Genomic DNA, 18,316 nt, shown 5'->3' on the forward strand with positions numbered 1-18,316 from the left:
AAATGCTTGCTTGTTTTTTCTCACTCATTGGGGTTATTTTATTTGAATATAAAACCAAACAAGAAATAAGATAGTTATCAAACTCAAGCTCTTTGATGGGATTAAATATCACACAGTGCACAGTTAAAATAAAAATATCACTGGTCACTTACCTAAGAACTGCGAACCGCACCGTGCCCACGCTAGGCCACCGATAAGAAATAGAAATAGCTTTCTATATTTTTTTTTTTTACAATAAAAGCATCGCTAATACCGGATATTGCACTGGGCCTTTTATAAACATGCAATGTGATAAGGCAAAAATTGTAAAAAAGTAAAATCAGAATATAATGAAACATTTTAATAAACACGAAAATTGCAAATATATATATTCAGATTACTCTGCGGACCACCAAAATTCTCTCACGGACCACTGATTGCCGACCACTGCTCTAGATTACTGTAGAGAACTGAGTACTCTAGATTACTTTAGAGAACTATAATAATGAACTGGAATAATTGTAAGATTCACCACAGCAGAAACGTGAAGAAATATCATTTGCCAAAAGATATATAAAAATACTATGGTCTTTTGACGGTAACAAAAAAATTAAAATGAAATGAATCTGCTTTGACATGGCGCAGTCAAAATGCCACTGTATATATAGAATGTCATTTGATCGAGCTATTGTATGATAGAAAACTTTTTCAATCGTGCAGGGCAATCATTTTAAATGAGAACCCATGGAAATATGAATGACTTCAAATAAAAGAGTGCTAGAGACATGAAATTTAAATTTAAATTAAATGATGCAAGTTAGCAAACTTTTACAGCTTAAAAAAAAGAAAAATGTACTGTATTTTGTACACCTCTTCTAATAATTTGTCCAATTTTCCTTTAAATTCACTATTACAACACCACGTGTGAGTTTATTCCAGCAATCAGTTACTCTCTGACTCAAAGCAAATTTTCACACATCTGTCCTGTACAATTTGAATTACCATATTTGATGGCATATAGGATGCACCCCCATTTTAGAAAGGAAAGAGTTTGTGTATTTAGGCATTTAATATTTATTCTAAGGTGTATAGTAGAAAAAAGCTCATTCTAAGCATGTGATCAGAACAGCAAGAAAAATACTAATACTGTATAATAATACATTATTTAATTATTATTAATTAATTATAATTATTAATTACCGTTACGGCAATTTAAAAGAGAAATAAAAGAATGTTAGCTACATTAGAAAATATTTTATACGAAGCAAACTACCACTAGAATTGAAAATAAACAAAAAGACAATGAGGGAATAGTAAAAAAACATTAGTTCTGCAAAGGGAAAGTTCAGTCATTTTGAAAACCAAAAAAATCATCACCTTCAAATCCCAAAAACTCTTCCTCCCTATTGTTGGTATCACTGTCTTCAAATAATGCAGTGTCTTCAGTGCCATCAAGGTCATTACTAATTCCAGTCTTCTTGAAGGACTTTATAATTATTTTACCACTTATATTTCTCCAAGATTCCTTAACCTATTCACACACCTGTACAGTGGTGGGCCTCTTCATTCTTCCTGTGGGCGTGAGGTCACCATTGGGTTCTCCCATCCATTTGTTCCACTGTTCTGTCATATTTTGCTTAAATGGCTTGTTTATGGACACATCCAAAGGCTGCAATTGGCTTGTCAGTCCATCAGGAATGACAACTACCTGTGTATTCAATTCTCTCACCCTCTTTTTAATGACTTCAGTTCTGTGGGCTCTAAACTGGTCCCAAATGAGAAGAGATGGTTTCCTTAAGAGACCACTAGGCCTTGTCCATATATTTTGGAGCCATTAATTCATTTCAGATTTATCCATCCATCCTTTTGGATGAACATAAACAAATACACCTGTAATTTTTTCCTTAGGTGGAGTTTTTCTTTTAAATATTGAAAATGGTGGTAGTTTTGTATCAGCACAGCAGGCCAAAACTACTGTAATGTGTTTTCTCATGCCTGGTGGTTTTTATTCACACCGTTTTTAGACCCTTTGATATTCATAGTTTTGTTGTATGGTGCATCAAAAGTTAGTGGGACCTCGTCCATATTTCCTATTTGGCCAAGTTCAAAAGAAGTTCGTTTTCGTGCCTTTATTATAAATTTACGGAATTCCAGTATTTTTTTCATAATCTGCTGGTAATTTTTGTGCGGTTGATGTTTTTGTATGCATTGATAAACCATGCCTATGCATGAATCGGTAACACCAGCCTTCTGCTAATATCTTCGCCTTACGCATAATCATTTTGTTAGAAACACTTCCTACATTCCTTTCACCTACTGCCCACTCTTTTACATCTTCAAGTTCTGTCCAATGCGTTGCTGGACGACGAAGGTTCTGTTTACTGTTTTTAGCAACTTGAAGTTCTTTTTCTTGCTTCTTCCAGACACGTATCATTTTTCCCATAGGCTGTGGCCAAAAAAAAACCTTTCTGCAGCACTCTTACCATGTTTTTTAGCATAATCTATTACATTTAATTTATACCCAATAGTGTAACTCAACCTCTTTTCTCCTGCAGCCGTTTTCTGAGGGTAAAATACTTTAAAATAATGTCAAACGCCAAGACTAAACAATATTGTTACAAAATGGGGGTTCTGATTAAAAACAACTGGTACAATTAACACTGTTCTTTACTTTATTTCACTCACCCACAATGATTACAATTCATTGTCATGATTATAGTCACTTCACACACAATTAAAGTACACTACTGTACACAGAGACACACTCAACATCACAAAAACCTGAACAGAACTAACTGGCCTGCTGCTTGTGCCACCTTTTAAAGGATCAGCTAACTGTTGAGAAATCTGGTGAAGAATCTTGACACTTCCATTGCCTTCTAAGACTTTTCCTCTTTTCCCTGACTTTCGAAACGGAACTAATTCCAAACAACTCTTCAAGTCCAAAAGTACCCTAGGGTGTCCCGTTATCCTTCAGAAACAAAAATATTTTGACTGAACAGTGAAGTACAACCTGCCCGCTTGCCCCGACGCCAATGAGGTAGGACTCATTTCTGCATATAGGATGCAGGGTGATTTTTCGGAAAAAAGTGCATCTTATATGCCGTCAAATACGGTAATGCCCCTTCATATGTATTGTCTGAGAAAGAGTATAGATGTCATCAGCTTTAAGTTTACTCAAACCATTAAGCTTTAAATAACTCAGTCAGATCTCCTCGTGAGTACCCTAGTTTCCAGATGCTACAATTTACGGAATTGAAGTCTTTTCTTGGTAAGAGTGCCCTTTTGTGCCTGACTAATCTTGTTGCTCTTCTCTGTATCCATTCCAACAGTTCAACGTCCCTTCAAGGCCTTCCAAACATGTATGCTGTACTCAAGATGCAACCTAACCATTGCTTTATACAAGGGGATATCATCTCTTTTTCTCTACTGACAATAAATTCCTCCAAAACCTGTGCTCCTGAACTTCTGTTCTTTGCTGCCTTTTTTCACTTTCTTATTCCAAGGGTGTTTTTCCTTCTGCTTGGAAATTTGCTCATATCCAGCCAGTTCCTAAAAAGGGTGACAAATCCCTCCCATCCAGTTATCGTCCCATTGCAATTACTTCTACTCTTTCTAAAGTAATGGAGAAATCAATTAACTGCCAACTCTTAAACTGCCTAGAAACCTTCCGTCTGATCAACAGTCGCCAGTGTGGATTCCGTCAGTGTAGATCCACTGGTGATATTCTGGCTTATGTTACCCATTTATGGACAAATTCAATGGAAAAGTTTGGGGAACCACAAGCAGTTGCTCTTAAAATCTCAAAGGTTTTCGATCGTGTTTGGTATAAAGGTCTTCTAAACAAGCTTCCATCTTATGGTTTGCCAACTGTTTTTTATAATTGGTTATCCAGTTTTCTCTCTCGCTCACTGATGGTCATGATAGATGGCTCTCTGTCTTCTAACTTTTCCACTAATGCTGGTGTCCCCCAAGGTTCAGTTCTTTCCCCCACTCTTTTCCTCCTGTATATTAATGACCTTCTTCCATTGACTGGAAATCCTATCCATAGTTATGCCAATGATAGCACATTGCATTCCACTTTCCATTTTGAAAAACCTTGCCCTACTCAATTAGCTTCAACTTCTCAAATATCCACTACCAATTCTTTAAATGCCGATCTCCAGGTAATCCTCCAGTGGGGCAAAGACAACTTAGTTGATTTCAACCCTTCTAAAACTCAGTCTTTTCTTATATCTTGCAAAAAGGATTCTTCTGCTCCTATGCTTATCTTTTGTGACACTCCAATTTCTAGGCAAAATGATATACAGGTAGTTCTCGACTTTACAGGTTAATTCGTTCCCCCCCTCGACGTGGGCACCTGTACGTGGTGAGGGGACCTCCCAGTGATGCTGCTGGACTTCCAGACTAGCGTCACTCGGATCCAACGCCCACAGCCCAGGTTCCAGGCTTACATCAATGGAATCCGGCGTGTTTGCCGTGCGCTGCGACCCGTGGAAATTCGGAAAGGGGGATCCTGGTGGTTGAGGGGCCCAGCTTCAATACACCACTTTGGCCCCTGCTTCGAAGGAAGGCCCGGCTAGGATCAATCAGCTAGTAGGCTCGCCTGCGAGGGTCAACCGTGTCAATGCCACGCCCCTACCCTCATGGTCCGAGGGACAGGATTCAGGCTGGCGGCGGTGCGGGTATAGTGTCTGGGTAGCCCTGGCGTTCCACTCCCGAGCGCATTTATTGCATGCCGGGTAGTGGGCGTCCCTTTGGGCTCCGTGGTGGGTGGGGAGCCCGGGCACTGAACAATTTAAAAAACTATATGAATCCTGATAAACTTACTTCTTCAGGGGCCCCAACCCGGTCCCTATCTGAAAATATAGACAGTGACAGCACTATTGCTTCAAAGAGGCAGCGGACTGAATTACCATCAGGGCCTATCCCGCGGTTTCTAATCATGCACTCCACCAATGAAAAACCGATTGGTAAAATGTCACCTTTCTTTATACAGAAAGGGTTAGATGGGTTAGCAGGTTCTCTCAAATCAGTTAAGAGGCTCCGTTCTGGAGACCTCTTAATTAAAACTAAAAATGATAGGCAATCCGAACATCTACTCCGAGTAACATCAGTCGGAGGAATCCCTATAATAGTGACACCACACAGAACACTCAATTCATCGAGAGGTGTCATTTCGGAGTGGGACCTTCTCGACGTAACCGAGGAGGAAATCTGCTCCGAATTAAAACCCCAGGGAGTTATTGCCGTCAAGAGAATTACTGCGCGAAGGGATGGAAAAATTGTTAAAACCAGGAGCGTTATCCTGACTTTTAACTCTCCTAAACCTCCTGACGAGATAAAAGCTGGATACATCAACTGTTCAGTGCGTCCATACGTTCCGAACCCTTTACGGTGTTTTAAATGCCAGAAGTATGGACATTCTCAAATGGCCTGCCGTGGAGTCCTTGCATGTGCTCGATGCGGTGCAAAGGACCACGAAACAACAGCATGTTCAGCCGCAAAACCCACCTGTATTAACTGTGAAGGCAAACACCCGGCCTACTCACGAGCATGCCAGAGGTGGAAAGAAGAAAAAGAGATTCAACGGCTGAAGGCAGAGCTTAACATATCATACCAGGAGGCAAGGAAATCAGTGAAACCCCTGAACATCAACAGACCTACCTACGCCCAGAAGGTAGCAGGGAGATGTTCCGTCGGAACTCAGACGGACATGACCATTCCTCCAAAAGAGTCTTTCACTCCCATCGTGCGGTATCTCTTAAGTTCTCAAAAACCTGCACAAAAGGACCAATCAGCTTCCACTCCTATATCGGTACCTCCTAATGCTCCACAAGTAACAAAGGTAATTATGAAAGAAAAGAATAAGAAAGGGGAAGTCCCCACTATTACCCAAGAAAAGATGGATGTTGAGCAGAAGGAGGTACCTGAAGATTCAGTCTTGGAACTCTTTGCGGAGGAGGAAATGGACACGGGACAGCGTCCATTCTTCCCCAAAAAAGATAAATCCAAGACTGATAAAAGTAAGCCCTCAGCACCTCGGAAGCCGCCTGATGAACCCACCAAGCCAAAATAATGGCTAAATTCCTACAATGGAATTGTCGTGGATTCCGGCGAAATATTGATGACATCAAGGCCCTCCTGCAAAAGCACGAGCCAGTTTGCTTTTGCTTGTAGGAGACATATCTAAAGGCAAATGATGATCCCACCATGCACAACATCACATTTTTTCGAAAGGATAGAATTGCGGATGGCTCTGTACATGGGGGAGTGGCTATCCTTGTGGGTAACCAGACCCCAGTGCAGCCCTTGCTAATTACAACCAGCATAGAGGCTGTTGCAATTCGCCTTTCAGTGGGATTTTTAATAACTGTGTGCTCCATTTATTTGCCACCTGGGACTGACATCACCCAGGCAGACCTTGATGATCTTCTAACGCAGCTGCCTCCCCCTTTCTTACTTCTCAGGGATTTTAACGGACATAACACCCTGTGGGGTAGTGCTAACATCAACGGAAGGGGACGAGTCATAGAGCGTATGCTCAATGACCTTTCCCTTCTAAATACTGGAACAAACACCTTCTTCCACATGCCTACCCATACTTTTTTTGCCATTGATCTCTCTATCTGCTCCCCTTCTCTACTCCCTTCACTCACCTGGGAAGTGGAGGAGAATCCATACGGAAGTGATCACTTCCCTGTGATAACCTCGTTACACAGTGGGAGACCATGTCTTCCCTTCAGGTTACCACGGTGGAAGATTGATCAGGCTGACTGGACTGCCTTCCAACATCAGGCAATTTTTGATCTTAGCACGGTCAGTCAAGAGCCTATCAATGATGCAGTTAAGTACATCACAGAAAATATTGTCCAAGCAGCTGCGAATGCTGTTCCAAAAACATCTTCCCGGTTTCCACCATTTCCCAAACCATGGTGGAATTCACAATGCACAGGCAGCCAAAAAGGCTCAAAACAAAGCGTGGGGGATATTCCGCCGATATCCTACCACGACCAACCTTATAGCCTTTAAACGTGCACGAGCCAAAGCACGCTACATCCGTCGTCAGAGTCAAAAGGAATCGTGGATCCGTTTTACATCATCTATTAACCAGTCTACCAACTCTAAGGTAGTCTGGGAAAAAATCCGGAAAATGAAGGGTAAATACACAGCACACCCCTCATCGGTCCTTGAGTATAATGGATGTACTATTGCAGACTCCACTGCAATCGCCAATGCTCTTGAGGAAACTTTTTCTAACATCTCTGCAACGTCATCTTATTCCCCAGAGTTTCTGGTCTTAAAGTGCAAGACTGAAAATCAGGCCCTTAAGTTCACATCGAAGGGTTCCCACCCATATAATGGGCCATTTACTATCCACGAGCTAAAAACAGCACTTGCCCGTACAAAGGCTACCGCTGTTGGACCAGACAACATCCATTATGAAATGATCAAACATCTTTCCCCAGAATCCATGGACTGTTTGCTTTTCATGTATAACAGAATCTCCCTTGAAGAGCACTTTCCGGATACCTGGCGCAAGGCAACTATACTTGCTTTTGCTAAGCCGGGAAAGGATCCTAAATGTCCAAAAAACTATCGTCCTATTGCTCTGACCAGCTGTCTGTGAAAAATATTGGAGAGAATGGTCAATGCTCGTCTCTTATGGTATTTAGAATCGAACGACCTTCTCTCCCTCTTTCAGTGCAGCTTCCGAAGAAACAGGTCCACACTGGACCACTTAATTAGACTGGAAACATCAATCCGTGATGCTTTCCTAAAAAGAGAACACTTGGTGTCAGTCTTCTTTGACATGGAAAAAGTGTACGACACAACTTGGAGATTTGGTATTTTAAAAGACCTTTACAACCTCGGTCTGAGAGGCCACCTTCCCATTTTTATTAAAAATTTTTTATCCTGCCGTTATTTCCAAGTTCGTGTAGGATCCTCCCTTTCGCGGCCTTTTTGCCAAGAGGAGGGGTTACCACAAGGATCTGTCTTAAGTGTTACGCTTTTTGCCATTAAAATAAATTCTATTTCTGAACAACTTCCTCCAACTATAAACAGTGCACTCTATGTCGATGACTTCAGCATATTCTCTCAATCATGCAATATGAGGGTTATTGAGAGACAACTGCAACAAGCTATTGACCGTGTTAACACCTGGGCCACGGCCAATGGTTTCAGGTTCTCACCGGAGAAGACCGTTTGCGTCCATTTTTGTCGCAAACGTAACCTCCACCCCGAACCTGAATTACGACTTGGACAAAGCACCATTCCAGTTGTATCAGAGGCGAAATTCCTGGGACTCATTTTTGACAAAAAGTTGACATTTGTTCAACACATTCGTCAGCTACGTACAAAGTGTACGAGAGGGCTTAACATCCTCCGCTCTCTCTCTTCTACCTCTTGGGGTGCAGACCGATGCACTCTCCTACGTCTGTACCGTGCACTTGTACGTTCAAAATTAGATTATGGGTCTCAGGTATATGCATCTGCTAGAAATAGCGCTGTTCGTTGGCTTGACCCCATCCATCACCAAGCCATTCGTATCGCTACTGGTGCATTCAGAACATCACCTGTCCAAAGTCTGTATGTCGAAGCAAATGAACCATACTTGTCGCTTCGATGAATGCAGTTGTCTCTACAATATGCCTTCAAGCTGAAGTCCCTGCCGGATCATCCCACGTGGACATCCGTCTTCGAGCCACGATGGGAAAATCTCTATAACATACAACGGACCGCCAATCGCCCTTTCGGCATTCGTGTTCAAGAGCTACTCAATGAGCTTAACATCTCGGTAGACAAGGTTGCTCGATCACCAAAGGAGCCCCTTCCACCCTGGCATGCACACACACCCCATCATGTGACTTCTCGCTGAAGGCTGCGATGAAGTCTAATACTCCGTCTTCTGTCTACCTTCAGCTCCATTCACAACACCGTGCAGAACACTCTGACTTCTTGCCAGTCTACACAGACGGCTCGAAGTCAGAATCGTATGTGGGATCTGCTGCTGTCTTTCCAAATAATACCATATCAGAGCAGATACCCCTTGACTGCAGCATTTACACTGCAGAGCTGCATGCCATAGAGTTAGCTCTAGATCACATAAGAAAACACCGTTACCAACGGTGTATTATATATGCCGATTCAATGAGTGCACTACAGGCTTTATCAGCGATGTCACACACCAATCATCCAACCCTGTCCCGAATTCAGCAGATAATATACAATCTCCATACAAGTGGATTCGATATCCTCTTCTGCTGGATCCCCAGTCACATCGGGATTAGAGGAAATGATCTGGCTGACATTGCAGCCAAATCGGCAGCCCTGAGGGATAATCTTGACCTGTTAGTCCCCTATACAGACTACAGGCAAGTGATCCGTAGTAACCTACAATCTCAGTGGCAAGATTCGTGGCATCGACTGATTACTACAAACAAACTATGTCGAATTAAGCCTGTGATCCATCCTTGGCGGTCCAGCTTACGCATTACAAATTACCATTACAAATACTGATTTTATGTATTGATATGTCTGTATATATATATGCAACTTTAGACGAAATAACATTTTTAAAAGAAACCAGTCTAATCTTTTTTTGAATTTTAATCTTTGCATGGCACACTATAACCTTGCTGTTTTTGCACCACAAAAATCAAAATCAAATCAAAGTTAATTCGTTCCTAGTGCGTGCTCGTAAAGCAAACTCATAAAGCGGGAATTTATTTCACATAGACATAAGGTTAAAAATAGGGGTTACGTTCTCAACAATGAAATTAGTTAGCTAATTAGTTTGTTTAAACAATGATTGATTTATCCAAAGAAATGAAAAGTAGCCTCTAAAATCTAGCAAATTATAATAATAGAGAAATTATTTACGACTTACAACAAATGTTAAAGAATGTTTATTCTTCATCATCATCAACTAAATGCACACTCGTTGATCACTCATTATTGGCTCGGCACTCGTTGGTTTGTTGCATAAGAAATCGTCGTCTTCAGAAATGTTTCAAGAGGCATTTGTTTCCAAGGTAATCTTCTCTTTTAATTATAAATTTCACAATTGCATGCATAAGCATTTTTTAACGGCACACACAAATTGCAACTAACATGATTCATGCGGAGTAAAAAGTTTACGAAGCTTAAAAAAAAAAAAAAAAAAAAAAAATGAAGAGAAGATTCTGGAAATTTGTTTTTTATACGATTGAAGATTTCAGTAAAGGGTAAACACATTTCACCATAATAACTTAAAAACCCACACAATTCCAGCTATCGGTATTTTCGCAAATGCAAGAAGATCGTGTTTACTACCCGTTTATATTGCTTGCAGTAACAGAAAAGCCCAATAACCTGGAAAGTGCAACTTGTTTTTATTGTTTTATGGTCGTGACCTCCAGAAATGTGCTTAAGAAAAATATCACAAAGGCATCTAAAATTGATTCTTATAACGGAACATATGATAACGATGAAAGTGTAGTGTATTTTAATGGTTTGAATTGGTAACCAATGCAATTTACAAACCATGCTCACGACCTTTTATATGGCCTTAAGGTCACGGGCGTGACCTTAAAAATGACATCTTAGAGAGATAAATAGCTTAGTTATACAACGAAAATTTCAACTTCTGAGATCTTGAAACGAATTACCAAAAAACTGTGTTATTGGGTTCACATTACAATATTTTAACGATATTATGGTGTCCCTGGAAAGGATTAATATCGTAAAGCTGGGTACACTGTATTGTATAGCTATGCACGTGGTTTGAAATGTGTTGTTTATGAATGTTTAACATTCATTTTTTGCAATTAATGTTCATATTTTAGATTTTGTAGATACTTGATACTTGGGGGGAGGAAAACTCGTAAAGCAATAACTGCCTATATCTCTTTTGGGGATTACCCTGACTTCTAATCTCTCCTGGCACAAGCACATTACAAATATTGCTTCCTCTGCATCAAAAAAACTTGATTTTCTCTTTTGCTCTTGGTGTTACTTTTCTTCCAAACAGCTGTTCACTCTGTACAAATCGTAAATCCACCCTACCATGGAATATTGTTCCCACATCTGGGGCAGTGCCCCCCAAAACCTCTCTCGGGCTTCTAGATTTCATTCAGAAGAGGGCAGTTAGGTTAATTAATGACTCCTCTCTAACAGAGTCTCTCCACTTGCTGTGTCTCATAGACGTACTGTTTCTGTTGCATGCCTTTTCTACAGATACTTCCGTGGGCACTGTTCTTCTGAATTGGCTTCTATAATTCCCGCTTTCTCTTTCAAAAGTCCAAACATTTGCCGGCACCAGCCAACATCCATTTACTGTCCAACTTCAAACTCACAGAACCAACTTTTCATCTTCCTCGTTTATTCATTCAACTGCCGTTTTCTGGAACAACCTTCCTTCGTACGTAATTCCTGAAAATTACAGTCTGATGTCAAGAAATATCTTCTTTCGTCTTCTCAACCTCCAACTCAAGCACGGTTCTAAGTACTCTGGGTTCTAATACCTCTCGTGTTTGGGGTTTCCATATAAAAAATAAAAATATATATATATATATTATTGACACAAATCTATGAGATGTCCTAGCAGCCTGTCTGCATTGCTCAGAGAACTTCATCCTTATATTTAGGGGATGTAAGGACTGAATTAACCCCTTCCTGGAACATTTTTTTCCTGAAAATGTGGCATAACGGATCTACTTTTTTTTATTTCACAGATTAAAAGTATGCATCATGCAAATAGTCATTATATAGTTTTTTGTATTTTTTATAAATTTTTTAGTAAAAAATACATGGGAGTAATTAACCCATTTGGGCTATCCCGAGTTATCTCGTGTATGCCAAAACGTATGCAAATTATACAGATTTTTTTTTAACCCTTTCTATTAATAATGGCCATTCTAAAGATGGCACTACTGTACAATATAATGTGTATTTGTGTTTAAGTTTAGTTAATGCATGCTTTGAGTCACAATAATTACCTGAGCTGAAGTACAAATTTCAAAAGATTATGCACACTTTAAGGATGCTTTTATGGAATTACTCTAACACTGAAGTAAAAAAGATATTCTTTTTTCTTTAAATAACAGTTTCAGTTAAAACTTAAAAACTTTATCAGCAATGTTGCAGTTGGCTGCAGCATTGCTGATAAAATGCCAAAAGCAATTTGAATTGTTAATTTAAAGGTCAAATAGCATTATGTAAATATAATATTATTAAAGTAATATGGGAATGAAATTGACTTTGAGATTTAAATTGTACTAATTATCTCCAAGTGAACTAATTATCTCCCAGTGAAGCTGACATATATCCCCACCCTATACAAGTTATAATCAAAATGTTTGGGAACCAACTTTTTATCATACAATTGCAGCACCATTCCAAGTTGTGACCTTTCACAACATATTCAGTGGCTCATCTAGACAAAGTAGCACATGAATCACCCATTTATCTGCAGTCATTTGGAATTACTGCACATTGAATAGAAGATATGCTATGTGTTTTGTCAAATTTTAAAATGCATGCTGTTATTGAGCATCAAATTTTATTTAAAATTAAGTAAAAGTGCAACAGAAACCTACAAAATGTTAAAAATAGCATTTTAGAGAATGTGTTGTATTCAAAGATTTTTCAGTGCTTTGGAAAATTTAAAGAGGGCCACTTGTCTGTTCAAGATGACCCCCCCCCCCCCCTAGCTGTTCTTTAACTTAAAAACCTGTGGTTCAGTTGCTCATATTTGATCAAGAATGATCAGAATTTGGCTATCCATGAAGTTAGCAAAATTAGTATTTCTTATGTGACGTGTCCATCAGTTTTAACACTAGATTTTGGGGTGCAACTTGTTTCATCCAAGTTTGTGCCTTGCATCCTGATTAAGTGTAGAGAGTGGTGAGTTCTCGCATGACAGGATCTTCATCAGCATGCTGCCACTGCTGCTTACCCATACTTTGTTTCCTCCATTATTTCTGTTAACAATTTATAGGTATATAGCTCTGACCTGGAAAGAGGCCCAGTCCTCTCAGTGGAGACTTCTTTTTTCTACAAGCCCCCCCCCCCAAAAAGCAAGGCAATCTTGATCAAATGTGAAGGTTGTGCTTATTGTATTTTTTGGCTCACAGAGCATTGTGCACTGCAGTTTTGGTGGAAACAGCCAGAAAAGTGGGATTTGGGGAATTGGTGCTTGCACCATGACAATGCCTTGCACACTTGGCACCTTCCAATCAAGAATTTCTTGCTAAACCACTGTAGTTCCCCCATCTGTCAATACTCACAAGATTTAGCTCCCTGTGATTTTTTTTTTACCAAGCTCAAAATCCTCTTGAAAGGCCACATATTTGCAACAATCGAGCAAATTATTCAGAATGAGACACAGGAGCTATTATTAATTTCAAAAGAAGCCCATTGGAATCAGCATCTACAGTGTCAAGGAGATTACTTTGAAGAAATTTATCTGTGTAGCCAGCAAGCTTCGTTATTTCCCAGACTTTTTTGATAACACATATGTTTGTCCAGTCTTATCCTCAAGTTTTGCATCTACAAATATATATATATATATATATATATATATATATATATATATATATATATATATATATATATATATATATATATATATATCATTCAGGTTTTCACAAGAAATGAAGTTTATGATATTAATGAGAATTAAATAAATTGTTAATCAAAAAATTACATAATTGTTGAGTTTTACAATTTAGGTTTTTGGCTATTGCGGCATAGTAGTAGATCGCATTATAAGAGAGTCATGAGCAGTTTAGCAATGAGTAATGTAGTGTAATATGATATTGTGGGTAAGTGAGTTTCATTTCATGTACTACTGTTGTTTCTTAGTGTACCCATTTTTTGATGCTTTCAAGTCATAAATGAGAGAGCTTATCTCTGAAAATATAACATAATAGAATAATATAATAGTAATTAATACAAGAAATTAAACATTGAACATTATCTGTTGCTTGCAGTCCAAGAATGATCCTGCTGAAAAAAATGCTGAAAATCCTGTGATCTGCTTATTATACCAGTTTTCTGGAGGGGGGGGGGACTCTGTTCAGGAAACTTGGCAATTTCATATTGGAAATTATTAGTTCCATCCAAAAGAAATTAAGGTTTTTTTTTTTTTTTTTTTCATGTTTAAAATTACAAAGGTAAGTTTTGAATGTATTTTAATATTTTTCAATTTTTCTGCAGAATCTCACAGGTCACAATGTATCTGTAAATGGCTGTTTGTCATATGGAATACGTCCAAGCATAACAGCTCATGGGATTTGCCCCTCTAATATGACTGTTAAGGTAAATACTAGTTCCTGGCAGAGTCGTTTAGGATCAGTTATGGTGCCATATCCTGAAGCAGGTATCTGGTATCTCAGTCTTCTTCCCATATGCTACACAGTGGAAGATGAAGATGTTAACAAAAGGTATGATAGTAGGAATGTTAACTTGAACTGCCATTTCATAAAGAAATTTTGAGATTATATGCAGTTTGAAAAAGAATAAGATGGTTATAAAGATAGTTATAACTAGTAGTTTTAGTACAATTGACCCTCCATACCAGCAAGCTACCTGAGAATTGGCAAAATTTAGTTCTTATGTTGGCCATTCACATATGCATAGGATTACCAGATGTATGGTGTAGTTTTCTTCCATCTAGCCACATTTTAAAATTGCAGATACAGGTGTAGGAAGATTCTTTCAATGATCACTTCCTTTCACTCTGAAATTTTGTATGCAAAGTATACCAACCGTTAAGAACCAAATCCAAATAGGGTAGCAAGTATGGGTACTCAGAGCTGTCTTCACACTGGTTGCCTGTCCTCTTGGCTACATTTCTTTGCATTTTAAATGCATGATTATTGAGTGAATGGTGCTCAGACTATCCTTGGCTTCAAATGAAGTGTATTGTGAAAAAATAATTATGTACCTTACATATAGTAGGCGTTTACAAAATCAGCAGATTAGTATATAACAAAAAGAGAGGAGATAACAAACCGAATTGATGCTATAACAGTCCCGAGGAATGACAAGTGCACAAAAAAGTTCCACTGAGTAAGTCATTCATAGTACCAAAGTGATGATTGATGCAATACAAATTGTCATCATATCTTTATTACAGTGTAGTAAAATGCATTTCAAAGCTATAGCAATTAAAGGAAATGGGATAGCAAAATGCCAACACCCATGACTTTTGAAAATTGTTCTTAAAAATCAATTACAGTGCCATTTATAGTGATCACTGGTTATTAGAATCAGCCACCTTATAGAATCAAATTTCGAAGAACCAATTCAAATCAGTAAAATGCACTACACTTTCATTGTTTATTAGAATCACATTTTCAGTTATAAGAATCAATTTTTAAAGCCTCATATATATTTTTCTAAATCACATTTTTAGAGGTCACGACCATAAAACAATAAAAACAATTTGCAGTTTCCAGTTTATTGGACTTTTCTGTTAATGCAATAGACAGGTAGTAAACTCGATCTTATTGCATTTGTGATAATACCGACAGCTGGAATTCTGCGTTTTCAGATTATTATGGTGAAATGTGTTCCCTCACTGAAATCTGCTCTTCATTTCTATATCTAAACTTTGTCTCGCTTGCCTGTGTCTTGTTAGTTCCAATTTGTGTGAGCCCTGTACTTTGTTATTGATTGATGCTTATCTTTTTTAACTGTTTTAAATTTTACTATCCCGAAAAAAAAAAAAAGTCAGTGAACAGAAAGAGAGCGAATTTGAGTGTAAAAGATAAGTTACGAATTATAGAAACGTACAATAAATTAAACTTAGGCAATATGTCTCAAAGGGAAGCTGCAGTAAAATTAGGAGTGCCTCAGTCATCTTTATCAAATTTATTAAAATCGCATCACACATTAATGTGATTAGTGAAACCAGAAAAAGGAAGCATGAAGGGACATGCCGAACAGTATATGAAGCTCTGTTCGTTTGGTTCAAACAGGCCAGCTCATTTAATGCATCAATCATTCATAGCATTCTTCTTCAAAAAGCTAATGATTTTTCTGAAAAACTACACAAAGAGTTTAAGGTGGCAGATGGATGCTGACAAGATGGAAGGAGAGGCATGATATTGTTTACAAAAAACTTCACGGAGAAAAACAGGATTCCAGTATTTCTGCAGCTAATAACTGGTTGAAAACTTCTTGGCAAAATGTGTTAAGCACTTGTAATCCTGGAGACATCTTTAATACAGATAAAACAGGGTTATACTACAGGGCTACCCCAGACCATTGCATGATTTTTAAAAATTTTTCTGAGTCTGCAGGAAAGAAGATCAAAGACAGGATTGCAGTTCTTTTAACATGAAACATGATGGGAACAATCAGTGAAGCCTTTCCAAGTTATAGGCAGGAGTAAATCACCTGTTTTAAAGGAGTAAAACAGCTGCTGTTTAATATGCCAATAATGCCAATGCTTGAATGACAGCTTCATTATTTAAAGATTATCTTCGAAAATGGGATTTGCAATTGGATAAGTAAAAAAAAAAAAAAAAAAAAAAATACATTGGTTTTGGACAACTGTTCAGCTCATCCAAAGTTGACTTTCAAAAACATTGAATTAGTTTTTCTACCTTCAAATACCACATCACTGATTCAACCTCTCAACCAGGGAATAATAAAAACCCTTAAGACCTTTTATAGATTGGATATGAGGCAAAGAATCATTCAGTCTATGGATGATGGTTTGGAAACATCATCCAATATCGCAAAGCAGATAACTGTTCTAGATGCAGTTCATATGACAGTGTCTGGAATGAAGTTTCCGAAACCTGCATTAGCAACTGTTTCAAAAAATGTGGATTAATTATTCATGATGGTCAACTAAGGCACAATACTGATCACATTGAAAAGCATGAAGACATGGGTGAACAGGAGTTTAATGATTGTGTGGACATAGATGGTGATCTACACGTTACTACAGCTTTAACAGAAAAGAAATTTCCCAGTCTGTTACTAATAATTTCCCCAAGGAGGAGAAGGAATATGAAGATGAACTCGAACAAATTCCAGTTACTAAACGGCAAACTCGTGAAGCTATAGCCGTCATGAGGAGAGCGTGAGGAGATTGGAAGAAACTGGTGCAAGTGATTGTGAATATAGACTGTTATACAATATTGAAAAATCTATAAATAGACTTTGTAATGATAATTTAAAACAATCTAATATAAGTGACTATTTTAAATTATAATCATATTACAAAGTGTTGTTTAATTAATTTTTATTAATTAAGCTATGAACGTAGGTATAAATTTGTTTTTGTACTTACGATTTTCACGTATCATTTAATTGGTAATAAACCTTTGGTAATAAAGTGTAAATTTGTGCTTTTATTTTTATAGTCTCTGGATAATATTTGTCAATTTTCGCTTATTAGAATCAAAATTCAGTTTGCAAACGTGATCACAATAACTAGCGCTTACTGTAGTTTGAGAGATGAAGATGGAGTGTAGTGCAGTATAAAGTTAAATTCATTATTGCTACATTAACAATAATAAACATAATTGTCTTTTATTTTAATTAAATAATAAAATTAATATAAATTTTTCTTCATCCTTTCTATGGCATAATTAATTTCCCTTCACTTTTCTTTTCCTGCAAAAAATGAATGTAATCATTGATAATTATTAGTATTACTAGCAGTGGCAAATAATGCAAGAAAGAAAGCTTATACAGATTGAACAATTAAACTACACCAGCCAGTATTCAAATAAACAAATTCCAATCCTGCAACTAAAACACTTTATTTACAATAAAATAAGATAAAATACGAGCGTATGAAATTAAATGAAATAAAATAAAATATTTAGTAGTCTAAAACTGATGTGATTTAATTTACAATAAAATACAAAATATAAAATATGATGTTAAAAGCCATAAAAACAGTTAATAAAATAAAATATTATAACAACTGTAGCTTTCAGAGATAGCGATTTACTTTCTCAACAGCATATTTCTGCTGTGCAGCACATCCTTAAATAGCAGATCCGTGGCACTTTGTCACATGGTTCCTCGGGAGTAAGGCCGGAATTTCCCAATTTATGCACCGGAACCGGAAATGGCTCGGGAGCGCACTAGCTGAAACCGTTCATCTCGCCCAAGAACCACGGTTTCAAAGAGGGGATGTAAGCGTACACCCTTGTCTCTATTAATGGAATTGCTAGCTGCCCCAATACGTAAACTCTCAAGCCATTTACGGTCCCAGAACCCCTGTGCATGATCCGTGATGACAGCATCCTCCGGGAAGATTTGATGTTGCTTCTCCCAGAAACGTTCTGCCACGGCAGACTTCCCATAGTTTGCGGACTTTATT

At 38.0% G+C, this 18,316-nt stretch overlaps 1 protein-coding gene across 1 annotated transcript in view; it reads left to right on the forward strand.

Annotated features, from left to right (window-relative positions):
• The window catches only part of LOC150088094 (transmembrane protein 8B-like), a 265,188-nt gene that overhangs the window by 126,030 nt on the left and 120,842 nt on the right, over positions 1 to 18,316 (forward strand). Inside the window, exon 7 of the mRNA XM_090370569.1 lies at positions 14,182 to 14,408. Coding sequence (XP_090226695.1) covers positions 14,182 to 14,408 — 227 coding nt within the window. The remainder of the gene's footprint in view (positions 1 to 14,181; positions 14,409 to 18,316) is intronic.

The sequence above is a fragment of the Mastigoproctus giganteus genome, chromosome 3 (assembly GCF_048544385.1).
Source record: "Mastigoproctus giganteus isolate SK-2022 chromosome 3, ASM4854438v1, whole genome shotgun sequence".
NCBI lineage: Eukaryota > Metazoa > Arthropoda > Arachnida > Uropygi > Thelyphonidae > Mastigoproctus > Mastigoproctus giganteus.